The 26,878-nt window shown below is 47.0% G+C and overlaps 1 protein-coding gene across 1 annotated transcript; it reads left to right on the top strand.

Moving 5' to 3' along the window:
- Positions 1–26,333, top strand: CHST13 (carbohydrate sulfotransferase 13). The gene is made up of 3 exons (XM_059390461.1): positions 1–350; positions 19,597–19,676; positions 24,551–26,333. Exons 1-3 carry the CDS (start codon positions 254–256, stop codon positions 25,394–25,396), a joined length of 1,023 nt encoding a protein of 340 aa, XP_059246444.1. The 5' UTR covers positions 1–253; the 3' UTR covers positions 25,397–26,333.
- The last annotated feature ends 545 nt before the right edge of the window (positions 26,334–26,878 follow it).

Genomic DNA, 26,878 nt, shown 5'->3' with positions numbered 1-26,878 from the left:
ATGGAGTGTGTGGCGTGGAGGACGAACGAGAGAGGGTCGCCACCCGCCGTCGCGCACCTCCGCAGTCCCCAGCGGTCTGCCGCCGCACCACCCTGCCCCCCGCAAGCAGGGCCCTCGCACCCCCGTGCCGTGCCTTGGTACGCGCCGCCGGGCGGGCGGGACCCGGCGGGGTGGGTCCCGGGGCGGGTCCCGGGCCGGGCACTGTTGCCCTTGCCTGGCAGGGCGGACTGCAGCCCCGCCGGCCCTGCACAGCATGGGGAGGCGCTGCTGGCCGCGGCGTGCCCTGGCCGCCGCGTGTCTGGGTGCCGCGCTCCTACTCCTGGGCGCCGCGCCCCGCGCCCTGAGCCCGGGTGAGTGCCCGTCGGGCCCCTACACTGGGGGCACCTGCCGTGTCCTCCCGGTCTTGGGGGAGGGCGGGCGAAGTGGGGGGTGGCGAGGAGGGGGTGAGTGGGTGCAGAAAGGCACTAGGCACCCCCGCCCATGACCCAGCTCCCCGAAAGGGTGTTGGGCCCCTGGGGAGTCGGTCTCTCAACGACCAAGAGACGTGATCCTTTGGGGCCTCATAGCCTGTGCGCAGGGACCGGGGTCAGTTGTGGGTGGCCGAGGGCATTGGGCCAGGAACACAGCCTCATTTACCTTGCCCCAACACCCCTTGGCGCCCCGAAGTCCCTTGGCATAAGCTTGGGTGGGTTGGAGAAGCTTGGCGCTACCTGGTCCTGAAGGTGGTCCCTCTGTGCCACAGTCACCGCTGCCTGGAGCACCCTGCTCCGCCCCCAAGTCCGCAGGGGTAAGGACTTGGGGCTCCTCCGCACACATTGCATGGTCTAGTTGGAGTAACTGAGGCAGCTTGTCATGAGTCCGCAGTGCAAAGTAGCTGCTTTGGGTCAGGTGTGCGCTGAGTCTTACTTCACTTTGTCTCCTCCCCACTTAAAAGTGGGAAACTAGGGGCGCCTGGGTGGCTCAGTGGGTTAAGCCGCTGCCTTCGGCTCAGGTCATGATCTCAGGGTCCTGGGATGGAGTCCCACATCAGCCTCTCTGCTCAGCAGGGAGCCTGCTTCTCTCTCTCTCTCTCTCTCTCTCTCTCTGCCTGCCTCTCCATCTACTTGTGATCTCTGTCTGTCAAATAAATAAAATCTTAAAAAAAAAAAAAAAAGTGGGAAACTAAGGCCAGAGAGAGTGAGGGACAGGTGTGGATGGCTAACCCACAGGCTACACAGTCTGCCTGGGGGCTGAGATGCCTAGTCAGCAGTGTGTTCCCGTCTCTGGGGCTGTTTGCCTTTCCTGGGTGTGAGTGTGTTGGGGTAGGGAGCAGGGACGGGTGGGTAGGGGGTCAGTCTCTACTCCCTGCCCCTACCCTGTGTGGGCTGTGAGAATCCTCAGAGCCCCATCTTTGGTGACTCCTAGACAGGGTCCCAGGAAGTAGATAACCATGCCCCCCAGGGTAGGCAGGGACTGTGGGCCATGGGGTCAAGGTGGCCCAAAAGATGAGACTGAGGAATCTATTTTGGGGGGACACTCACACCCCCCCCCCGGCTGGGTCTAGATTAGTGAATAAAGGTCATTCCACAGCCTTACTTGCTGGATGACCTAGTCCCTCTCCTCCCAGGTCCTCAGTACTCCCATCTATCACATGGAGTGCTCAAGTTCTTCCTTATGGGGCTTCTGGGGAGATGAAGTTAAAGGAGTTAGGGAGACAGCACACAGAAAGTGGCTGGTCATGTTTAGGACTCATGATTAGGGTCAGCTGTCATGATTAGGGGTAACATTGTGCTCCCTTCATCTCCTGGGGTGAGGGGCTTCCTTCTCCTGCTTTCCCTCAAACCCCCATGCCTGCCTCCGGGCTGGAGGCCAGGGTATAGCTGGGGTCCAGGTGAGCACCCCTTGGAGAGTCCTCCCTAGTGTTCACCCAGTCACCCTGCTACTCGCACTGTTTCCCCCATGTCTGGACTCAGCTGCCCAGATCTGGAGCCCTCTACAAGCCCGTGGAAGGAAGCTCTGAACAGTTTCTACCACCACCCCCTTTCTGAGAGCAGGCTGACCATCTGAGAGTGGTGCTCCAGATTCGCGGCAGGTGCTCCTGTGTCCTAGCTGAGCAGCGTGTCCCCTAGCACCGTGTGGGCTGTGATCCCAGAGTCTGTGACCGTAGAACAGTTTCTGTCCACCCAGTCATTCAGGGACAAATGTTTACTCAGGGCCTGGACTCCCAGCCCCCAGAGCTCAGCCCCCGGGATGGGGTGTGAGAGAGAGAAAAGGCCAGAGCGTGCGGGTCCTGGTATGGGGGTGTGTCTCAGGGGTATCTACAAAGGAGTAGGTACAATTCAGTAGGCATCTGCGTGTCTGTATCTCTGGGGTTGTATGGGTCTCCCCTCCTGGGACATATCTTTTCTGCTACCTCCTCTACCCAGGTTTGAGAAAAGAGAAATGAGCCAAGGCACTGGTCACTCTCTGCGCTTTGTTCCTTCTCCTTCTAACCCTCTCCTGCAAGACCCAGGAGAGCAGGAGCTAGAGAGAGGGACTTATGAACCCCACCCCCAGTCTTTGCTTGGGACATGTGCCCACTGGGCTTCCCTGTTATTTGAACACCTTGACACCTTGGCCGTGACAAAAGAAGGTTAATCAAACCAACCTACCCAACCACCCCTGCTGTCCGCACCCCCCCCAACCCCAGCCATGAGCTAAACCCCCTGAGCTCAGAAGCCAGTGAGGGTGTGCTAATGTTGAGCCCACAGGCACCAGGCAGATGCCAAGGGCAGACTGCTAGGTGGAAAGGTCTTCTGCCAACCAGCTGGAGGTGGATCCTTCTGTCCAGGGACTCTGAAAATGGCCTCAGTAGGATCCTCGGCATCTCTGAGCATGTCCCTGAAGCTGTGTTCCAAGTTGGAAGGGGTTGAAGGCAGGGTGGGGAGCGGGGTGGGGAAGGAGTGAGTCTCTGGCCTGGGGATAGGGATCCAAGGCACAGGGAGAGTGTCAGCACCTTACTCCAGGCAGGCAGGTCTGGTGCAGTCCCCTCCTTCTCCAAAGCAGAAGGTGTTGCCACACATTGGACAGGGGACCCCTGAGAGGCTGCCACTATAGGCCTGGAGCCCATTTACTAGAGGAGAAGTCTGGAACAGCCCACCCTGGTACCCCCTCGGCCCCCAGGATTCTACCAATGCTGATCTAGTGCCCAGTCACAGGGTCCTGGGGAATGAGGAAGATGCTGGGGGCAAGGTGGGACAGCTGCCCAGGATGCCACTGCCCTCAACACCCACCCTCACACCAGGGTCCCAGGGGCACCTCCACTGTCCCCTCTTGTCCCCTTCTACCCCTTGCTTCCTCTGTGTCCCTGCCTGGGCATAGCGATGTAACTCTGTCGACCACATATTTGCTGGGCACATGCTCCTGCGAGGTGCCTTTCTAGGGCTGGGAGCCAAACTTATTAATACCCCTGCCTGTGCAGACCTTAAATTTTTTATATTAAAAATCCAAATTGCCAGTTTGCATCCTCTGTCCCCAGAGGCACCCACAGGGAGAGTCTCCATGCACCCCCTTAAATCTCCTACCTCTGGTTCACAGCGGTGGCATGGGGAGGGTCTGGACCCACTTTCTAGGTTTGCAGGAGTGGAGCTTCTTCCTTGATGTTGGGAGGAGACTCTCTGTCCACTTCCGGGAGACCTGGGGTTGGGGGCAGGGAAGGGAGAGTAGCAAAGAGGTTGAGGTGGGGGGGTGCTTATTCCCAGTGGAGCCCGTCCCTTCCTTCCAGGCTGGACTGCAGCCTTCCTTTCTTCCGGCCACAGCTCTTCTCTTGGGGTCCAGTGCTCCCTATCTGAGGTTCAAGGCTGATGCTCACAGAGTTCTTCTCCGCTACCATCCTTCCCGTAAAGTCTCCAGATGGGGAAGGACTCAGGAAGCTCAGGTGGGGACCTTGGCTCTCCCTCCTCCTCCCTTTCCATGCCCTTCCTTCTCTGGCACCACAGCACCTGGGGACTCAGGCCACAGAGACAACTGTACAGACTAAATACAGGGTCTCTGATAGGGTGCCCCTGCAGCGAGGCAACATAGTAGTCCCAGAGGCAGCCATTGCTTTTAATGAAAAAACGGTATTTTGGTTCTACACAGAATAAATGCAGAAATGCCCAATGAGTACTGGGGAGTCAGGGAGCTGGGGTGCCAGGGCTCAGGTGGGTCAGTGAGGCTTGGAGCTGAGGTCCCAGCAGCAGCCCCTCAGTGCAAAAGCCAGGCATCTCTGCGGGGTAGCCAAAGGAGGCTAGAGCAGGCATCTTGCCCTCTACACCACCCCCACCCGCCTGGTGCCCCATGTCCCCTGCCTCTCACTGAGCCCCCTGCAGGACCCCATCCCATAGACTCTCCCTCCTCTCCCTTGCACAGCGGGGCCCCAGTCCGGGACTCTGCATGCTCCTTTCTCAGTCATGGCTCTTCAGCCCTCAACGGCAAGTGAGGAACCAGAGACTGGGAGCCACCCAGAGGATAGTGTCTCAGTGTGGACATCTCAACTCCTGCCCACTTAAGCCGGATGTGGCTGCCTTCAAGAATGGGTGGATCCAGGGGCTGAAACCATGTCTCCAGCTCTGGGTTTGGCTTTTCTCTATGGTTGCCTCACTTTTAGCGTCCTCAGTCCAAAGGGAGGGCTCTTTTACTGACAATGCCAGGCAGAGTCTCAAGGATGTTTCATATTGGCCGGAATTGGGTCACCTGGTGTCGACCTCTGAGCCAATTGCTGTGGCAGAAGGGGATGGAATGCTCTGATTGGGTAGGCCTGGTCACATGTCTATCCCAGCTGCTGTGGGAGAAGGATGCTTATCAGAAACATGTGGATGGAAGGTAAGCAGGTTCCTTCCTAGAGGGAAATCAAGTGGGCTAACCAAAGGAGGGGAGTGGCTGCTGGCAGCCAAATAAATAGATGCTCACCAAGCTGCTGTCCATTCTCAGAGACGGCTACAGTGCCTAGGGCTCAGAGGCACCTGTCAGGCCTCTGGAGAGTGCCATGAGAAAAGGCTAGCTGGCAAGACCAATGGCCCACTAGAGTAAGCATTAGTAATCCCATTTTGCAGAGAAAGAGACTAAGATCAGGAGCAGGGAAGTAACTTGCTCAAGGTCACTCAGCTAGAACGTGTGGGGGATAGGATTTAAATCCTAGTCTAAATCCCTAACCTTTATGCTTCCCACTCTGCAAGGCAGGAATATCTGGGTGGGACTTTGAAGCCTGCATAGGAGTTCACCAGGTGGGAAAATGAGGAAGGGGAATTTGGGGCAGAGAGAATGGAACAGACAAAAGCATGGAGGAGGGAAAAGTCCCCGTGTGCTAAGAGCTGTGCTGTGGGTGGAGCTCTGGGTTCATGAGAAGAGGGGGTGGGGTGGAAGCCAGAAAGGTACTATAAATTGGGTGTTAATGGGTGGCCTTGAATGGCATACCAGGAAATGAGGTACTCTCCCTATGGCCATAAGCAGCTATCAGTCTTTAAGTAAATATTCACTGACCTTAGGTGAGCTGCAGGGGTTACAAGAATTACAAGAAATCAAGACAGTCCCCATATAAAGCTGACCTTCTGAAGAGGCAGCCAGAAATAACCTCATTATTTCAGTGATAATAAGTGCCATGAATAAATTAAAAGGAGAAGTGGAAAGATCCTGGTGTGGAGTACGGCTCACTGGAGAGACCCTCCTTCCAGAGACTTCAGATTTGAAATCTGAACATGAAGTGTTTAAAGTATAAGGGCTCTTGGAGGAGCATCCCAGCCAAGGAACAGTGCAATGGTCCTGAGGTGGGAGCTCACCTAATGTATTCATTGCTTGGCAGAAAGACCAGTGTGGCTGGAGCTGGGGGTAAGTGGAAGGTGGGAGGTACACCAGGAGGGCCTCTGGGAAGGAACAGGAATTTATTGTTAACAAGTAGGAAGCCATGTGGATTTTAAAATAACCAAGGTAGGAGGAAGAGAAATAAGAAGCTGAATGAGGAGACTCTAGTGATTGTCCTGGACATAGCCAAAGGGGCTTGCTGCCCTGAGCTGACTACAGTGAAGGGTTTGGGGGACAGGGATGGTTCCTGATCATTCTGAAGGCAGAGGTGATGAGATTATACCCAAGATCATCTGGACAGATCAGGGGTTCCATTCCAGGTGGTTTATGGAGTTCAAAATATTGAGTCTGAATTTTAAATACAAGTGAAGAGATCTCTACTTTTCTTCTGGGGGTGGGGGGAAGTAGGATTGTTTTTTTTTTTTTTATTTTTGAAGATCTTGTTAATGTGTTCCTCCATGGGCCTGATTACCAGGGGGAATGTCCCTGACCCAGAGACATGCAGGTCAGCCCTGAAGTCCCAGGTCACCCAGGGGACTGAATGGGCTGGGGAAACCCTCCCTCCTACTCCCCCAGCAAGGTCCCCAGGGCCTGTCGGTGCTGTTTGGGCCTGGCTGTCCCTGCCTGTCTGGTCTTGCAACACTATGCGCAGCTAGAACTTATTAACCAGAAACCACATGTTGTAATCTTTGCTCACTGGACTGGGAATCACCAAACAGTATCTTCCCCCCAAAAGAGTGAAGTTTCAAGTCGCCCACAGAACGACTTGCACCCTGCCCGGCTCCAAGGGGCAGCCAAAGCCTTTCCTTAGGGGTGGGTGTGCAAAGGGCTATGTACTGGGTTTCTGCTTTCCGTTTCCCTGTGTGGTGACTCAGCCACTTACCTGTAGGTTTTGTGAGGATGGACCAGGCTGTGCACTGGGCAGAATGGGTGCCCAAGAGATATGCCCTCTGATGCGTACATGTGCTCTGGTCTGGGGTGAGATCCTATTCCTGGGCTTTACTTGCTCTGAGGCCTCAGGCATGTTTGTTTTCCTCTTTGAACCTCAGTTTCCCTATCTGTCAAACGCAGATAATCATAGTTTCTACCTGATAGGAGTAAGTGTGTCAATGTCTGCAAAGCGCCGAGCACAGTGCCAGCTGCTGGCTGAGCCCAGGGCTGTGCCCCAGCTGCCTCTTCCCTGGCTCCCTGACCCTGCTGAAACACTGCCTCTTTTGCCAGCTGCCATGCTCTCTTAGGGGCTTCCTGCCCACACGCAGTGGGCCCTGCAGGGTGTTGGGTTGGTCTTCCCACTGGTCTCCTAGACTGGGACTGTGGTCTGCTCATGAGGCTGGTGCTGCCTGGTTTCCATGGCCTGGAGCCCTCTGGGCATGGGCACTGGGCTTTCCCAGACTGTGGGAGCTCACCCCACATCGCTTCCTCCCCTTCAGCCCCAGCTGGTTCGCTTTGAGCTGTTCTACTACTATGATCTCCCTGTTTCTCCTTCTGCCAGCCTCTGTCCCCATCACTGTGTGTAGCTCTGTCTCTTTCTCTGTCTGCATCTTTGGCACCCCCTAGTCCCTCCCACCTTCCTTCCACCACCCTCTCCCTGCACCCAGCCCCTTCCATAACCTTCTCTATTTTTGTTTCCTTTTTCAAAGAAGAACCCCATAGAACCCCATTGTGGTTTTGCCTGTGGCTGCCCTGGGCGGGCCCAGGCTCCTCCCTGGCTGTGAGACTGGGCCTGCTGCCTTGCTCTCCCTGGCTTGTCTGCTCATTGGTGCCCTTGGCAGTGAGCCTGGGACCTGAAGCCTCATGGAGGGGCTGCAGGGTGGAAGACACAAGCCAAGAGAGGCTAGGGGCAACCAGAGTAGAGGTTGGGGAATGCCTCTTTGGGGCCACCCTGCCCTCAGAGCCAAACCGCCAGCTTCCCAGAGTGGAGGGCTGGCTCCAGGGATCTTCAAGATAATCCCCTTCTGACCCTCCTAGACCCATCTGTCCCCTTCCATGGCCACCCTGCCCATCCCACTAGACTGTAGGTTCTTCTGATCTGTGTGGTGGGAAGGGTGGAGTGGGTGGTGTGGCCCAGCCCTGTAATCACTAGCCATAGCTACTCTATAAATAGGGCCTCCCTCTTGTGCCTGTTCCCTCTGACCCTCCACCCACCAGCCCCTGAGTTCTGGTATGGGATCCATTTTCCTGCAGGCTGTAGCCTGAGCAGGAAATGAGAGTCCCCATACAAGGGCTGGTGTTTCTGAAGGCTGGCTGCCTCCCTCCGAGTTGGGGGGTGGTGGTGCTTGAGGCTGCCAGAGGCATTGCCAGGAGTCCCTAGACAGTAGGCTTCAGATGCACACAGAAGGTTCTGGAAGCCAAGGCGAGTCCAATCCATCTGTCGCTTATTCATTCCTTTGACCAGCCTCTGCCAGGCCTGGCTCTAATACAGTGGTTCTAGAAGTGCAATCCTGGGCCAACAGCATGAGCATGACCTGGGAGCTGTTAGAAATGCAGATTCTTGGGCCCCACTCCAGCCCTACCAGGCTAGAACCTCTGCGTGTGGGGCCAGGTAATTATGTTTTCATCCACGCATGCCAAAATCTGAGAACCACTACTCATGGTCAGTTTGCCAACATTTAACCAAATTTTCAGCTTATCAAATTTTCCAGGTTTATTTCTTCGTCAAAAACACATCTTAAAGAAAACGCCTGAATCTTTTTGATGAATATATTCTTGGCAGCATTTTGAAGACTCTTCATTTTGTTGAAAGCCAAGGTTCATGGATATGTTCATCCATCTTGTGAATATATTCTCTTCCCATATGATCCTGAATTCTTGAAGATATTCTTGTGAATAAGCCATAGTCTTATGAACTCAGGAATATATTATACTAGCCATTGACTGAATTTGTAAGCTAGACTTACATAAAATGTCCTTGCATTTATTCTTTTTTATGACCAGTATTTTTATTTATTTTCATTGAGATCTAATTCTCATTCCATAAAATTTCACTTTTTTAAAGTACACAATTCAGTGGTATTCACTGTCTGTAAAAGTTGTGCAATATGACTTCTATATAATTCCAGAATATTAGCCATTAACAGTCACTCCCCACTTTCCCAGGGACTCTGCTGCTGTGTCCCTTAGCCTTGGGCAACCATTAGATTCTGTCTCTATGGATTTGCCCATTTTGGCTGTTTCATGTAAATGGCATCAAACAATATGTGGACTTTTGAGTTTGGTTTCTCTCACTGAGTAATGTTACGAGGTCTAGCCATGTCAGGTACATGTCATGTACATGTCAGTACAACCTGGGTCAGTACTCCTTTCCTTCTTATGAGTGAATAGGTATACACATACCACAGTATTTAACCCTTCATCTGCTGATGGATATTTAAGGCTTTGGTTATTAAATATAATGCCAAGGGAAACATATGTGCATAAGTTTTTGTGTGAACGTGTTTTCAGTTCTCCTGGGTGTGTACCTAGGAGTGGAGTTGCTGGGGCATAGGCTAATTTTATGCTTAACTTTTTTTCCCCCAATTTTTGTTATTATAGTGAAATACATGTCAGATAAATTTTGCTGTCTTCATCGTTTTTGTATGGTTCAGTGATATCAACACGTTCACAGTGTTTTGTGACCATCCTCTCCAGATCTCTTTTTGTCTGGTAGAACTGAAACTCTGCACTTATTAAGTGACTCCCTGTTCTGCCCTCCGCAACACGACGACCATCCCCTGCTTTATAACTCATTGGTTTTTACTACTCCAGGTACTCTGCAAGTGGAATCATTCATAACTGGTCCTTTTGTGACTGGCTTCTTTCACTCAGCATAATCTCCTCAGGGCTCACCCACATTGTAGCCTATGTCAGAGTTTCCTTTCCTTCCCAGGCTGACTAATACCCACTGTATGAATGGACCCCATTTTGCTTATCCATTCATCTCTTGATGGCCTCTCGGGTTGCTAACACGTTTTAGCTATTGTGAACAATACTGCTGTGAACATGGGTGTGCACGTATCTCTTAGACATCCTGCTTTTTCAGTTCTTTTGGGTATATACCCAGAAGTGGAATTTCTGGGTCATATGGTAACTCCACATTTAATTGCCTGAGGGGCCTCCATGCTATTTTCCTAGAAGCTGCCCCTTGTTATCTCCCCACCAACAGTGTATAGGGTTCCAATTTCTCCACATCGACAACACTTGTTTTCTCTCTCTTTTTTTATAGTAGCCATAATAATGGGTGTGAGGTGGTATCTCCTTATCATTTTGATTTGCATTTACCCAATGATTAGTGAAATTGACCATCTTTTTATGTGCTTCTTGGTCATATGTATATCCTCTTTGGAGAAATGCTATTCAAGTCCTTTGCCCTTTTTAAAAATTTGTTGTTGTTGTTGAATTTTAGGAGCTCTCTATATATCCCTTATCAGATACATAATTTATAAATATTTTCTCCTATTCTTTGCATTGTCTTTGGGTGCACACATTTTTTAAAATTTAATTTATTTTAATTCAATTAATTCACATATACTATTATTAGTTTCAGAGGTAGAATTCAGTGATTCACCAGGTGTTTATAACACCCAGTGCTCATTACATTATGTGTCCTTTTAATGTCCATCACCCAGTTACTCCATCCCCCTACTCACCTCCCCTCCAGCAACCCTCAGTTTGTTTCCTAGAGTTAAGAGTGTCTTATGGTTTGTCTCCCTCTCTGATTCCATCTTACTTTATTTTCCCCTCCTTTCCCCTATGATCCTCTGTTTTGTTTCTTAAATTCCACATATGAGTAAAATCATATAATTGTCTTTCTTTGATTGACTTATTTCGCTTAGCATAATACTTTCTAGTTCCATTCACATCATTGTAAATGGCAAGATTTCATTCTTTTTGATGGTTGAGTAATAGTCCATTGTATATAATAGACATATAATATCACATTTATATATATATATCAATTACAAATATATATGTGTGTGTGTATATATGTGTGTGTGTGTGTGTATATATATATATCACTTTCTTTACCCATTCATAGGTCAATGGATATCTGGGCTCTTCCTGTAGTTTTGGCTGCTGTGGACATTGCTGCTATAAACATTGGGGTGCAGGTGCCATTCGGATTACTACATTTATATTTTTGGGGCAAATACCCAGTAGTGCAATTGTTGGGTCATAGAGTAGCTCTCTTTTTAACTTCTTGAGGAGACTCCATGCTATGTTCCAGAGTGGCTACACCAGCTTGCATTCCCACCAACAGTGTAGGAGGGTTCCCCTTTCTCTGTATCCTCACCAACATCTGTCATTTCCTTTATTGCTAATTTAAGCCATTCTGACTAGTGTGAGGTGCTGATTGTGGTTTTGATTTGTATTGTCCTGATGTCAAGTGATGTTGAGCATTTTTTCATGTGCCTGTTGGCCATTTGTATGTCTTCTTTGGAGAAATGTCTGTTTATGTCTTTTGCCCATTTCTTGACTGGATTATTTGTTTTTTGGGGGTTGAGTTTGATAAATTCTTTAGAGCTATTGGATACTATGGGTGCACAAAGTTTTTAAATTTCCAGCAAGTCCATTTACCTATTTCTTCTTTTGCTACCTGGCCTTTGATCCTATCCAAGAAACTATTGCCAAATCCAATATCATGAAGCTATTGTCTTATGTTTTCTTGTTTTAGGTCTTATGTTTAGGTCTTTGACCCATTTTAACTTAAATTGTATATATTATGTGAAGTGAGGGTCTGACTTCATTCTTTTGCCTGTGAATATCCAGTTTTCCCAGCACCATTTGTTGAGAAGAGTGTCCTTTCCCCTTTGAATGGTTAAAATCACTTGACCATATATGTAAGTGTTTATTTCTGGGCTCTCTATTCTACTCTACTGATTTATATGTCTGTCCTTATACCACCCACTGTTTTGTTACTTATTTATTTATTTATTTATTTGCAGTTAGTTTTGAAATTAGGAAGCATGAGTCCTCCAGTTTTGTTCTTTTTCAAGTTATTTTTGGCTATTTGGGTTCCCATACAAATTTCAGGATGGGTTTTCTATCTCTGCAAAAAAAGTCATTGGAATTTTGACAGAGATTTCATTGAATCTGTAGGTTGTTTTGGGTCATATTGACATTTTAGCAATATTAAGTTTTCTAATCCACGAACATGGGACATGTTTCCATTTCTTTGTGTCTTATTTATTTCAGCAGTGTTTTGTAGTTTTCACTGTACAAGTCTTTCACCTCTTTGGTTAAGTAATTCCTAAATATTTTCTTCTTTTTTACATTATTGTAAATGGAATTGTTTTTGTGCTTTCTTTTTCATATTGTTATTGTTTTTGTATGAAAATGCAATGGATTTTTGTATGTTAATATTGTATCCTGCTACTTTGGTGAACTCATTTATTAGTTCTAACAATTTTTGTGGGTGCAATCTTCAGGGATTTCTGCATCTAAGTACATATCATCTGCAAACAGAGATAATTTTATTACTTCCTTCTAGTTTAGATATCTTTTCTTTCTTTTTCTTGTCTAATTTCTCTGACTAGAGATTCCAGCATTACGTTGAATAGAAGTGGCAAAAATGGGCATCCTTGGGGCACCTGGGTGTCTCAGTGGGTTAAAGCCTCTGCCTTCAGCTCAGGTCATGATCTCAGGGTCCTAAGATTGAGCCCCGCATCAGGCTCTCTGCTCTGCAGGGAGCCTGCTTCCCCCTCTCTCTCTGCCTGCCTCTCTGCCTAGTTGTGATCTCTGTCTGTCAAATAACTAACTAAATAAATAAATCTTTTTAGAAAATGGGCATCCTTGCCTCATTCCTGATGTAGAGGAAAAACTTTGGTCTTTCACTACTAGGTATGATGTTCGCTGTGGGTTTTTCATATATGGTTTATATTGTGTTGTAGTACTTTCCTTCTATTCCTTGTTTTTTGAATTTTTTTAATCATGAAAGTATGTTGAATTATGTCAAATGCTTTTTCTGTGTCAAGTGAGATAATAAACTCACTTGTTTTTCCCCCTTCATTCTCTTAATGTGATGTATTACGTGATTGGTGTTTGTATGTTGAACTATCCTTGCATTCTAAGAATAAATCCCATTTGGTTATAATGCATAATCTTTTTAATGTGCTGTTGAGTTACATTTTCTAGTATTTTGTGGAGTATTTTTGCATCAATATTCATAAGAGATATTAGTCTGTAGCTTTCATTTCTTGTACTGCCTTTGTCTGGCTTCCCCCTCCCCAATCAGAGTTGTACTGGCCCCATAGAATGAGTTAGGAAGTGCTCCCTCTTCTTTGGTTTTTTGAAAAGTTTGAGAAGGACTTGTATTAGTTATTTAAATGTTTGATTGACTACAGCAGTGAAGCCATCATGTCCATGGATTTTTTTTTGTCTAGAAATTTTTGATTACTGATTTGATCTCCTTACTAGTTATAGGTTTTCTCAGATTTTCTAAATATCTATTTATTTAGTCTTAATACATTTTGTGTTTTTTAGAAATTTGTCTATTTCATCAAGGTTATCCAATTTTTTTTTTGGCATACAGTTGTTCATAGTACTCTTATTTTTTTTTATTTCTGTAGTCACTAGTAATGTCCCACTTTCATTTCTGATTTTAGTAAGCTGTATCTTCTTTTTTCTTGGTCCATCTAGCTGAAAGTTAGTCAACTTGTAGAACTTTCCAAAGAACCAATGTCTGGTTTTCTTGATTTTCCCTATTTTTCTATTCTCCATTTCATTTATCTCTGCTCTAATCTTTATTATTTCCTTCTTTCTTAAAGCTTTGGGTTTATTTTTTCTTTTTCTAGTTCCTTAAGTTGTAAAGTTAGATTGCTGATTTTAGATCTTTCTTTTATTTTTTGATGTAAGCATATATAGCTATAAATTTTCTCTTAAACACTTTTACTGCATCCCATAAGTTTGGCATATTGTTTTCATTTCTGTTTGTCTCCAAGTATTTTCTAATTTCCCTTGTGATTTCTTTGATCCACTGGTTTTTTTAGAAGTGTGTTCTTTGATGTCTACAAATTTGTGGATTTTCCAGTTTGCCTTCTGTTACTGATTTCTGACTTCACCCTGCTGTGGTTAGAGAACATACTTTGTACGATATATGTCTTTAAAATCTATCATGACTTATTTTGTGGCCTAAACTATAGACTATCCTGGGAAATGTTCCATATGCATTAGAGAAGAATGTGTATGCTGTTGTTATTTGATAGAGTGTTTTGCATATGTCCATTAGATCTAGTTGGTTTACTGTGATACATAAGTTCCCTGTCTCCCTCCTCATCTTCTCTCTGGTTACTTAATTCATTATTATGAGTGGTATATTAAAATCTCCCACCTATTATTTCTCCCTCCTATTCTGTTATTTCTCCCTCCTGTTTCTCCCTTCTATTTCTGTTATTTCTCCCTCCTATTCTGTTAATTTTTGTTTCATATACTTCGATGGCCTACCATTAGGTAAGTAAATGTTTGTAATTGTTTTCTCTTCTTGCTGTATTGAAACTTTTATTTATATATAAAGTCCTTCTTTGTCTCCTGTAAACTTTTGATTCAAAGTCTATTTTGTCTGGTATGAATATAGTCACATTTACTCTATTTTGTTATTATTTGCTTGGAGTATCTTTTTCTATCCTTTCACTTTCAACCAGTTTGGATCCCAAGTGAGTCTCTTGTAGACAGCATATAGAGTTGGGTCAGATATTTTTATCCGTTCTGCCAATTTCTTCATTCTAACCACAGAGTTTAATCCATTGACATTTAAATTAATGATAAAGAGGAACATCTGTCATTTTGATTTGTCTTCTCTATGCTTACAGTTTTTTTATTCCTCATTTACTATTATACTGTCTACTTTTGTGCCTAGTCAATTTATTTTTTGTAGTAAAATGTTAAAATTATTTTCTCATTTCTTTTGTGGATACCATGGAGATTACACTGAATATACTAAAATTATACACTGTATTTTGAATTTATACAAGTTTCTTCATTTGAATTCGCCATACTTTTCCTGTTTCCTTGTATGACTTCTAATTTCTTTGTTGAACACTGAACATCTGAATCAAAATGTAGCTCTGGAAATCAGATTCTCTTTCTCAGTGATTGCTGTTTTAAATTTCTGTTTTTGTTTTTCTGATTGTTGTAGACTGTGCTGAGGTTCAGCCCAAGGTATAAATTTAAGGACTTCTTAGGTCTTTTCTGAGCTCTTTCTGGGCATTCAGTCAGTTTCTATTTTTCCCCACCTATGCGGTTGTTTTGAATGTTTTAGTCTGTAATATCTGGCTCCAAAAGGGGGAAAAGAGAAAAATGAAAGGTGGGGAAAAGTAAACCAGTTCTTCAAAGTAAACCAGACTTCTCCTGGAAGTCACTTTATGTGGAGGGGGAGGGGGTTGCAACAATGTGGGGAGGTACAATTAATCAAAGCACAGATTTCTGATATTTGGAGAACAGGTCTCTTTTGCCCACTCTGGCTCTTTAGTGCTGTATGTCAACTGCTCCAAGAACACATGCACAGCTGCATACCATGTGGTGGGGGTGGGAGATGGGTAGTTGTCCTGTGCTAAGAGCTGAAACTGACTGAAATTTACCACCATTTACCACATAAGCCTTCCTCTGGAGGTTGAAAGCCTTCAAAGGACTCCAGAATTCCAGTTCTCTCTGATGTATCAGATAGATTCTGCTAGTACAATTGTTGCCTAGGTGGAGGGACAGATTCTTGGTCTGTCATCTTTCCAAAATCATCTAGGCTTAGCTTATTTTTTTATTTTAATTTTTTAATTTACTCATTTGAGAGTAAGACAGAAAGAGCACAAGCAGGGGTAGTGGGAGACTCCCTGCTGAGCTAGGAGCCCCACATGGGACTCCATCCCAGGACCTAGAGACCATGATCCAAGCTGAAGGCAGACACTTAACCATCTGAGCCACCCAGGTGCCACTAGGCTTAGCATTTTTTTTTAAGTTTTTTTTTTCTTTTTTTTTTTTTGACAGAGAGATCACAAGTAGGTATAGAGGCAGGCAGAGAGAGAGAGAGAGGGAAGCAGGTACCCTGCTGAGCAGAGAGCCGTATGCGGGGCTCGATCCCAGGCCCCTGAGATCATGACCTGAGCTGAAGGTAGAGGCCTAACCCACTGAGCCACTCAGGTGCCCCTCTAGGCTTAGCTTTTAAGGAATTGCCAAACTGTTTTCTGTGGCAAAATATCTCTATTTTTACGTTCCCACCATCAAAGTATAAGGGCTCCAATTTTTCCACATTCTAACCAACACTTGTTTTTGTCTTTTTCTATTATAGCCATCTTGGTGGGTGAGAAGTTGTGTCTTAAGGAGGTTTCCTAACAGCTAGAGATGTTGAGCATCTTTTTATCCATTATCGGCAATTTGTATATTACTGGAGAAATGTCCATTCATATCCTTTGCCTACTTGAAAAGTTGGGTTATGTCTTTTATCATTTGGTCATAGACACTCTTTATATATTCTGGATACTAGTCCTTTATCAGTTATATCATTTGAAAATAATTTCTCCAAGTTGGCGGGTGGTCTTTTCACCCTCTTGATGGTGTCCTTGGAAGCAGAAAAGTTTTTGATGTTGTTATAGTCAAGTTTATCTATTTTTTCTTTTGTTGTTTGTGCTTTTGATGCAATATCTATGAAATCACTGCCAACTCAGAGATCATGGAAATATATGTCTATGTTTTCATTATGAGCCTTATATCTTTATCTCTTACATTTACGCCTATGATCCATTTTGAGTTAGTTTTTGTATATGGTTTGAGGTAACGGTACAATTTCATTCTTTTACATATGGATATCCAGTTTTCTCAGCAAAGTTTATCATAAAGACTATTTTTTCTCTATTGAATTGTCTTGGCACCCAATAAAAAAAATCCTTAGATCTTAAATGTTTGTTTCTGAATTGTGAATTCTATTTCATCAGTCAGTATCTCTCCTATCCCAGCACCACATAGTCTTAATTACTGTAGCTTCATAGTAAGTAGGTGAAATTAGGAAGTGTGAGATATCCAAGTTTGTTCCTTTTCAAGATTATTTTGGATATTCTAAATCCCTTGAATTGTCACATTAAGTTAAGGATCAGCTGTCAATTGTCAACAACTGTAAATCTGCAAAAAAAAAGACAGCTAGGGGGACGCCTGGGTGGCTCACTGGGTTAAAGCCTCTGCCTTCGACTCAGGTCATGATCCCAGTGTCTTGGGATCGAGCCCTGCATCAGGCTCTCTGCCCAGTGGGGAGCCTGCTTCCTCCTCTCTCTCTGCCTGCCTCTCTGCCTACTTGTGATCTCTGTCTGTCAAATAAATAAAATCTTAAAAAAAAAAAAAAAAACAAAGACAGCTAGGGTTTTTAATAGCAATAGTATTAGTAATCTGGGGAGGACTGCCACCTTCATGGCATTAAATCTCCCAATCCATGAACATGGGATATTTTTCCATTCATTCAGGTCTTCAATTTCTTTCAGTGATGTCTTGTAGTTGTCAGTGATAAGTCTTGTACTTCATTTGTTAAATTTAATCCTTAATATTTTATTCTTTTTAACTATTATAAGAGGAGATTTTTTGTAATTTCGATTTCAAATATATCATTACTAGTATTTAGAAATACAATTGACTATTGAATATTGATCTTTTATTCTACAATCTTGCTGAACTCATTTATTAGCTCTTAGCTCTAATAGTTGATGGATTCTATGTATTATAGAATATATACATATATATTATGGTGGATTCTATATAATCTATGTATATTCATGTTATCTACAAATAGACATAATTTTACTTTTTCTGTTCCAATCTGGATGCCTTTTCTTTCTTTTTCTTTCCCAGTTACCCTGGCTAGAACTTCTAGTACATTGTTGCAAAGAAGTGGTAAAAGTGGGCATCCCTTGTTTTGTTCCTGATCTTAGAGGTAAAACATCTGGTTTTTCACCATAAAATATGTTTTTCCTAGATGGCCTTTATCAATTTGAAGAAGTTCCCTTCAAGTTCTAGTTTGTTTAGTGTTTTTATTATGAAGGGTATTGAATATTGTACTGTACTTTTCCTGCATGTATTGATAATTATGTGGGTTTTTTCTTTTACTCTATTAATATGGTAGTGTATTACCTTGATTGATTTTTTTTTAAAGATTTTATTTATTTATTTGACAGACAGAGATCACAAGCAGGCAGACAGGCAGGCAGAGAGAGGGAGAGAAGGAAGCAGGCTCCCTGCAGAGCAGAGAGCCTGATGCGGGACTCGATCCCAGGACCCTGAGATCATGACCTGAGCCAAAGGCAGCGGCTTAACCCACTGAGCCACCCAGGCGCCCCATCCTTGATTGATTTTTGTATGTTGAATCACTCTTGCACTCCTGGGGTATATATTACTTGGTTATATATAACCATTTCATATGTTGATAAGTTCAGTCTGCAGTATTTTTTTTATGTTCATAAGAGATACTAATCTGTCATTTTCTTTTCTTGTGATATCTATGCCTGGTTTTGATATCAGGGTAATACTGGGCTCATATAATGAGTTAGGAGATATTTTACACCCCCAATTCTGTTTTGTTTTTTTGAGAGGGGTAAAGAGTTTGGAAGAGATTGGTTTTAATTCTTCTTTAAATACTTGGTAAAATTCACTAGTGAATCATCTGATTCTGGGCTTCTCTCTCTTTTTTTTTTTTTTTTTACATTACTACTTCAGTGTATGTATACATATTATCATACGTTGCATTATTATATATATTATTTTACACTGCATTATTATACATATTATTATACAGTACATTATTACACATATACATTATACATAAAATGGTTCTATGTCATTGGGATTTTCTGTTTCTTTTTGAGTCAATTTCAGGAATCCTCATCTTTTTAGGAATTGTTCATGCCTTTCTCATTTCTGTAAGATTCAATTATAATGGTTTCTCTTTCATTCCTGTTTTTAGTAATTTGAGACTTCGTTCTTCTTGGTTGGTCTGTCTACCTGAAGGTTTTCCAGTTTTGGTGATCTTTTTGAAGACTGCATTATACTATAGAAAAATGTGATCAAGAAGCAGAAGATCATGAGCCTATGCTTACCTAAATCAACTACATTATGTTAATGGAATATGTAGGAAGATATTCCTTAAAATGCCTTTAGAGTAAAAGAATAAATTTAGTAAGCAGAGTTTTTGGTAATTTTAGGAAGATTGTAGAGTGCAGCAGCGAGACAGACAGATTGTATCCCTGCACACTGTCTTCCAATCTGGGAGACAGTGAAACCTGCATTTACCACCAAGTGACATATACATTGGCCAAGGAATTACAGGCTGCTGTAGGAGTCCATGGAGGTCATGTGACCTGGTGGGCTGTCACTGGAGAACCTGCAGCTTGGCTGTGCTACCTCTATTGCTACCCAGCTCTTTCTGGCTGCCCACACCCAGGATCTCGGGAGGCTGCAATGCCAGCCATCTTGGTGAGCCCCTTAGGGCCCCATGGATATGGGGCTGATAGGCATGGGGCATGAAATGAAGGCAGATGGAGATGGGTAAGTTTGGGTGGCCAGGTCTTTTACCAGTAGGCTGTGGGCTGAGTTCCACCTTTCTTCTCATCCCTGCCTACCTGGTGTCCTCCAGCTCTGAAGGCGGGGGGCAACATGGGGCAGGAACAATACCAAGTATCCTGCCCTGGTGGATTAGGGGGCCTATCAGTGGCCCACACCCCATCAAGCTTCCTGGAGGCAGGTGAGACACAACAGGGAAACTGAGTCCCAGAGGTAGATCAAATGTGCCTAAGGGAGTTGGCTAAGTCCCCCAAGGGCTACTGCCAGCCCAACTGATGTCTCTTTCTTTATGCCCCATAGCATTTGAAAACAGCTTGGGCTCTGGCTGGCTTGGTGGGAAGAGGAGGAGTCCCCTGCAGATGCTTTATGACTTGGACCAGGTAGGTGGACAGACCCCTATCCAGTGATGCCTTCCTCTACCTCCAGCCACAGGAAATTGAGAACTGAGTTTCTAGTGTAGACCTTCCCTTGGGATTAGAGCCCACAGTTGGACTTAAAGAGGCTTCCTCTGCAAGTCAAGGCCCTGTGCAGAGAGGAAAATGCCTGGGACAAGGGCAAATCTTAGTACAAGCTGAGACCTGGTCTCCACCCACCCACCCACCTACCCTCCTACCCATCCACCATCCACCCAACAACAGGCTGAAGTCACACTGTGCTGGGTACTCTGCCATGTGTTGAGGATATAAAAGAATAAAGGACCTTCAGGAAGTTGATAGTCTAGTGGGGAGACAGGAATTAGGTGACCCCCCCCCCCCAGATCTTAATACCTGCTGTGATAGGGAAACATGCAGGGAGCCCTTGCCTTCTTGCTGTTCTCAGGCACTGGGACCAGGAGGCTTGCTGTCTCAGGCATTCCACTTCTGCTGTGAACCATGCATAGCCCAAACACACACACAGACCCCACTGAGATCCACAGGCCCCTGGCTCACATACATATCAGCAGGCAAGCAGGTCAGCTGGGTCCCTGACCTGTGTAGCTGACCTTCTCAGGTGAGGAAGACATCATCCTATCATTGCCATCTGCACTAACCTGTGGCTGATTTGCATCTAAAGGGGCAGTACAAGGTGCAACAGGAGATTACTGGGAGGGTCCTAGTTTAGATCAGGGAGAGAGATCCTCTCCAAGTAAGGGATGTTGGAGCTGAGACTTGCTGGGAAGGAGTTAAGATGCAAAGAGTAAGGGGGGCTGCATGCCTGGCGGTGGACAGATGACAGAAGAGGATGTGAGGCAAGCCAGGAGTGGGCAGCAGTTTGGCAGGGCCTGGCAGGTGGGACAAGGGCCACAGGGAAGTCAGGTTTCGAGCTGGGAAGAATGATCAGACAGGCTGGGTAGGTAGTTGTACACTGAATCCCAGAGGGCTGAGCCAAGGGGGTCTGTGGAACTTCTCTGACCCACGCCCTTGGATTGCAGTTATGGAGGCCTTGGTTCAGAGAGGGTAACAGGCTTGCCCTGGGCCACACAGCAAGCTGAGGGCAGGCCAGGCTCTCAGCAGGATCCTGGTTCCACTAGTTCCATAGGCTTCTGAGGGGTAGATGGGGATGGCTCAGCCCCCTCACAGCCTGAGTTCCCACTGATTGTTGGGTGTCAAGGCCCTGGGAGCTTAGCACCTTGCAGCTGGAGAAAAAAAGAGTAAAAAAAAATAATCTGGCCAACAACGGCTAACTGTGTACCAGAGAGTCTAGTTCAATGAACTTACTTAGTCCTCATGGCAACCCTATAAAGTGGGGATGTTGGTATCCCTGTTTACAGATGAGGAAATTGAGGCACAGGGAGGCCAAGGGTACAGAGAAGGCCACAGAGCTCATAAGGATTAGAGCCAGGCTAAGAATCCAGGCAGCCAAGTCCAGTCAGGCAGGGAGAGATGAGGATTGTAGCTGCAGGGTTTGTTCCTGTACTGGTGGGCATAGCCCAGCTTCTGAGTCCTAAGGGACCTGCATTGGGAGTCCCAACTCCCCTACTTGAGAGAGCTATAGGCAACTTATTTCTTCTAAGCCTCAGTTTTTTTCATTTGTATGGAGATAGTACTGTCTTGGTATTTATGGGGCTCCAAGCAACAGAAAAGCTGACTTTAAGCCATTAGGACAGTCAGTGTTTACTTCCCAAGATGCTCAGAAATCAGCAGCCCTTGGTACAGCAGCAGGATGTTGCCCAATATCACCCTCTGAATGTTGACATATGGTATATCTTGTTGCTTCACAACTCCAAGATGACTGCCAGGGCTCCAGACATCTCACACGATGGTACCCCAAGCAGAAAGGGAGGGGCTGAGGCAAAGATTTTTTTTCCTTCAGGAGCCCTCTCTTTTTGTACTGAAGGTAAGTCTTTTCTGGGAGACTAGCAGACATCCCTGTACATCTCCTTGGCCCAAACCAAGCCACATGCCCACCCCTGGACCCATAGCTTTCATGAAGTTGTGTGAGGCTGCTATGACTGGTTCTTCCCCAAGGCTCTGCACATGACCGTAAGTGGGGTCTGTTGGCAAGGAAGGAGGGTGACTGACAGTTGGGTAGATGGCCAACTCTCCCTGTGACAAGAAATATGTGGGAATGTCTGGAAGCTGAAAGCAGACCTTGGCTGTGGGGCCACTAGATACAGCCTTCTCCTGGCACCCATGTAGAGCCAGGCTTTTGAGGCCAATCCTGTGAGTTTGCCTTAGAGGGAAGGGAATCCTCCTAGTTCTCTCACACCCCTCACTGCTCTGAGGTTGGCAGCCAGCGCTCAGTGAGATTTTGAAAAAGGAAGATAAGCACATGATAGGGCATCCAACCCTTCAAAAGAGTGCATCCAGTGAAGGGTAACTTCCCTTCCCACCCTGGCCCTGGTTACCCCTGCAGGTGACCAGTTCATTCCCTGTGTGCCTTTCCAGGCATGTGTGTAGTGTCCAATGCTGTCAGGTGCTTAGATACTTTTCCAGCATCATACCTACATGTATATATGTCCTCTTTTTTTTCTGCTTCATGTTCAGATTGAGACAAATTCAAACACATACAGAAGTAAAATGTACAACGAACCCCCACATTCCCGTAACCCAGTTTAAACAGTGATCAAATCTTGTCCAATCCTGTTTCATCCAGACCCCTCTCCCTCCCTTCCTACCTGGGCTTATTTGGAAGCAAATCCCAGCCTTGTTCATTACATGACAATTTCAATATACATCTAAAAGAGAGGCTCCCAGGGCACCTGGGTGGCTCAGTCAGTTAAGTGTCCAACTCATGATTTTGGATCAGATCATGATCTTGGGGTTATGAGATGGAGCTGTGCATTGGGCTCTGATCTCAGCAGGGCACTGCTTGGGATTCTCTCTCTCTCTCTCCCTCTGCCCCTCCCCACCATGCTCACTCTCTCTTCCCCCCTATTCTCTCTCTCTCTCTTTCTCTGAAATAAATAAGTCTTTAAAAAAAATTAAAATATGAGAGGCTCCCTACAACCTATCCTTTCTGAAACATTTTTTTTCTTTCTTTCCTCACCCTTTGTAAATTGAAAGTGTGACCCGTCAACTCTTGTTTTGTACTTCAGCTTTTATCACTAGCAGGATCTTGGATTTCTGCAGTATACTTTTAAAGGCATGAGAAGCTCAAGTGAGCACCGCCTCACACACAGACATATTCTTCCCCTTCCCACCCAGCAACAGCAGATACTCTTACATGGGCATTGGACCAAGTGTCCCACCATTTCAGATGCTGCTTTGTCCTTCCCTGAAATGGAAACATAAGGCTTTTTATCATAACTGGGATATAATTCACATACCACAAAATTCACTCTTTTAAAGTGTACACTTCAGTAGTGTGTAGTGCACTTACAAGGCCGCATAGCCATTACCACTCTCTAACTACAGAACACTTTCATCACCCACAAAAAGAAACCCAGCACCCATTAGCAGTCCCTCCCCCTCCCTTCCCACCTGCCCCTGACAACTACCAGTCTACTTTCTGTCTCTATGGATCTATTCTGGACATTTCATGTAAGTGGAATCCATCATACAACATGTGGCCTTTTGTGTCTGGCTTCTTTCACTTGGCAGGCATAATCTTTTTATTAGGGTGCATCAGAACTTCATACCTTCTATGGCTGGGTAATATTCCCTTTTATGGACAGACCACATACTATGTATCCAGTCATCATTGGATGACTGTCCACCTGGACATTTGAGTTGTTTCCACCTTTTGGCTATTATGAATAAGGTTGCTGTGAACATTTATGTACAAGTCTTGGCCTGACATATGTTTCTAGTTATCTTGGGCATATACCTAGATGGATCATCTGTTTGTTTTGTTTTTTGAGAAGTGGCCAAACTGCTTTCCACAACAGCTGTATCATTCTACATTCTCACCAGCAATGAATTAAGGTACCATTTTCCCATGTCCTCCACAATGTTTTTTTATTATTATTATTATATCTTGAGGCAATTTTGAGAAATTAAAAACACTTTTCCTAAGAAGTCTTGGATGAAAATCAGGAAGAGGAGGGGCGGTGGGGTCTTGGAAGTGGAAACCCTGTTTGGTGCAGAAAGGACTTGAAGGAAAGGAGTCACCATTCTGTAGCTTGGATCTTAGCACCGCTGAGACAGGCTGGGAGGGGCTGGCCCAGGTATACTAATACCACCTAATTTATAGAGTTGTAAAGTGCACGTGAAGTGCCTGGCATACAGTAGGTGCTAGATAAATAGTGGATGTTAGTATTTCACAGAAGAGAGACAGGCTTCAGAGAGGGCAAGTTTTCTGCCCAGCTACTGAGGTTAGAATTTGTTGGTGGGGGAGAAAAATCAAGATCCAAAGGAACATAACAATTCCTAAATACAGAATTCGCTAATTTTATTATTGAACAAAAAAGTCTCTCAGTAGCTTACAGGTGGCTGCATTTCTCAACTCTTTATGTGGAGTTAACACTGTTCTTATACACGATCTCGCTTTTAGTAAACAGTGAGCAGATATTCAATTTGTGCCCATGCTCACCATTCTGATGACTTATTAATCAGGCTTACACTGACACCAGCATATGCATTACCAGGACCTCCTTGGTCCTGAGTGTCCAACCCTATTTGTCACATCCTTCCATCTGCCTCAGTGAGGTTAGAGTCGCACACACACACCCCAATTCTGGCCTACGGCAGATCCCTGGGTCCCAAATCACAATGATGGGTGGCAGTGCCGGGGTCCAAATCCCCTGTTCCTTCTCCAGGAGCTGGTGGGCGCAGGGCCTGCAGCAATGACCCCACCTTCACTCCCCTCCCCCCACTTCCGCTGTCGCCTACAGGGTCCGAGCTCCGCCTTGGCCGAAGTGCACCGCCAGCGGCGGGACCTGCTGCGCCGCGCCTGCAGTCGCCATACGCGCCGGCAGCGCCTGCTGGGGCCCGAGGACCTGCGGCACGTGCTGGTGGACGACGCGCATGGCCTGCTCTACTGCTATGTGCCCAAGGTGGCCTGCACCAACTGGAAGCGCGTGCTGCTGGCACTGAGCGGCCACGCCCGAGGCGACCCGCTTGCAATCCCCGCGCACGAGGCGCACGCGCCAGGCCGCCTGCCCTCACTGGCCGACTTCAGCCCGGCGGAGATCAACCGGCGGCTGCGCGCCTACCTGGCAGTCCTTTTCGTGCGCGAGCCCTTCGAGCGCCTGGCGTCGGCCTATCGCAACAAGTTCGCGCGGCCCTACAGCGCGGCCTTCCAGCAGCGCTATGGCACGCGCATTGTGCGGCGCGTAAGGCCGCGTGCGCACCCCGACGCGCTGGCGCGCGGCCACGACGTGCGCTTCGCTGAGTTCCTGGCCTACCTGCTGGACCCGCGCACGCGCCGCGAGGAGCCCTTCAACGAGCACTGGGAGCGCGCTCATGCCCTCTGTCACCCGTGCCGCCTGCGCTACGACGTGGTGGGCAAGTTCGAGACGCTGGCGGAGGACTCGGCCTTCGTGCTGGGCCTGGTGGGCGCATCCGGCCTGCGCTTCCCGGCGCCCCCGCCCCGGGCCAAGGGGGCTGCCGCCCGCGACCTGGCCGAGCGCCTCTTCCGGGACATCAGCCCCTTCTACCAGCGGCGCCTCTTCGACCTCTACAGGATGGACTTCTTGCTTTTCAACTACTCTGCCCCTTCCTACCTGCGGCTGCACTAGGCCGTGGAGCCTCTACGGGGTCCGTCACACCAACCGATGCCCCGGGGTCTCAGGTGGGGCCGGACAGTGTGCGTGCTGGGGCTGCCTGCCCGGACTCAACTCTGAGCACCACGGCCCCCCCGCGTTTCCCTGCTTGGCCGGCCCTCCGGGGCCTCCATCCCACCTGGCCAGGTTTGGGTGCCGCCCACCTCAGACGGCTGTACACCCGTCCCTGACGGTCACTTGATGCTTGCTTCCTCTAACTGCGCCATTTGGCAGGCACTCCTCCAGACCCCTGGGTGGGGAAGCATTGAATTACTAGTATTTTTTTTTAACTTGTGAGAGACCATTTTGGCAGGGGCCGGTGGGGGGGTGGTGGTCAGCTTTGACCCCAGACCTGTTTGTGGTGCAACAGAGCAGAATGCTGGTTCAGTGCCATCTGCGGCCTCGCCTGGCCCCTGCCCTGGCACCGGACAGCCGTAGCCCAGGAGGAAAGCCCTGTGTCTTTGGGTTCAGGCTCTGGCCCTGGAGCCCACCCTGAGCTGCCTTCCACTCTGCCTGTCATGGAGCGGTGCTGCCCTCCCCCGTGGCTGGCCCCACCTTTGATCTCCATCTGGCCAGATCCTAAGTCTTCCGTGTGTGCCCACAGAGCCCAGAGTGCCCGATGGTGGCAGGTGTTAGAGGACCTTGGTGAGCTGGGGAGCCCATGTTTTTGAAATGTTTTGTTTTGTTTACTTCTGACATTTTGGAGTTTCTCTGCTTTGTTTTGCCATTTGCTCTGCTACTGAAGGTGTTGGATCTTGGGCATCTCAACAAACCTCCACGCCTCAGTTTTCCTTTGCTGCCAAAGGGCACAAGAATGCCGGCTGGTCGCAAAGATCAGATAAGAGAGGTGGAGAGTCTGGCTTTCCTTCACAGCAGCCCACATAGGTGAAGGGCTCTATGGGGGTGGGGTGGGGTAAGGGGCGGGTGCACCATGACAAGGGGTGCTAAATTCTGGCTGGAGGTGCAGTGGTGAAAACTCTGGGGGGGGGCAGTGGGAATCTGACCTTTCATTCTGCCTGGGCTAAAGATAAAAGCCGAAACCAGCTCAGTGGAACCCCGGCCTCGGGCTGCCTCCCACCCTTCTGTGGGTGTGTGGGTGTGGCAGTGAGGATACCCCCTTGTGGCTTTGGGAAGACAGCCAGCCATGGGAGTCCCCTAGGAAGGACTGAATGTCCCCTTAGTGACTGTTTGGATATGTGGTGTCCTTTCTCAGTTTCCCTGAATGTAAATCAAAATGCAAGAACTTTGGGAAGACCAGGGCAGGATATGCCTGAGGCTTTGAGAAACAGAAATCAGAACACAGCTGAGGAAGGGCTGCTTGGCAGGGCAGAGGCCAAACCTGGGCTGTGGTGCCCCCACACCCTGTGGTGAGAGCCCACGAGCCTGGTTACAGGACCCTACTGGCCTGCGAGGGCCAGGCTGGCCAGGGACTGGCAGGTCAGTCCCATTCATGTCTGG

The sequence above is a fragment of the Mustela nigripes genome, chromosome 2, assembly GCF_022355385.1.
Source record: "Mustela nigripes isolate SB6536 chromosome 2, MUSNIG.SB6536, whole genome shotgun sequence".
Lineage (NCBI taxonomy): Eukaryota > Metazoa > Chordata > Mammalia > Carnivora > Mustelidae > Mustela > Mustela nigripes.
This window is presented reverse-complemented; position numbering and strand designations above follow the sequence as displayed.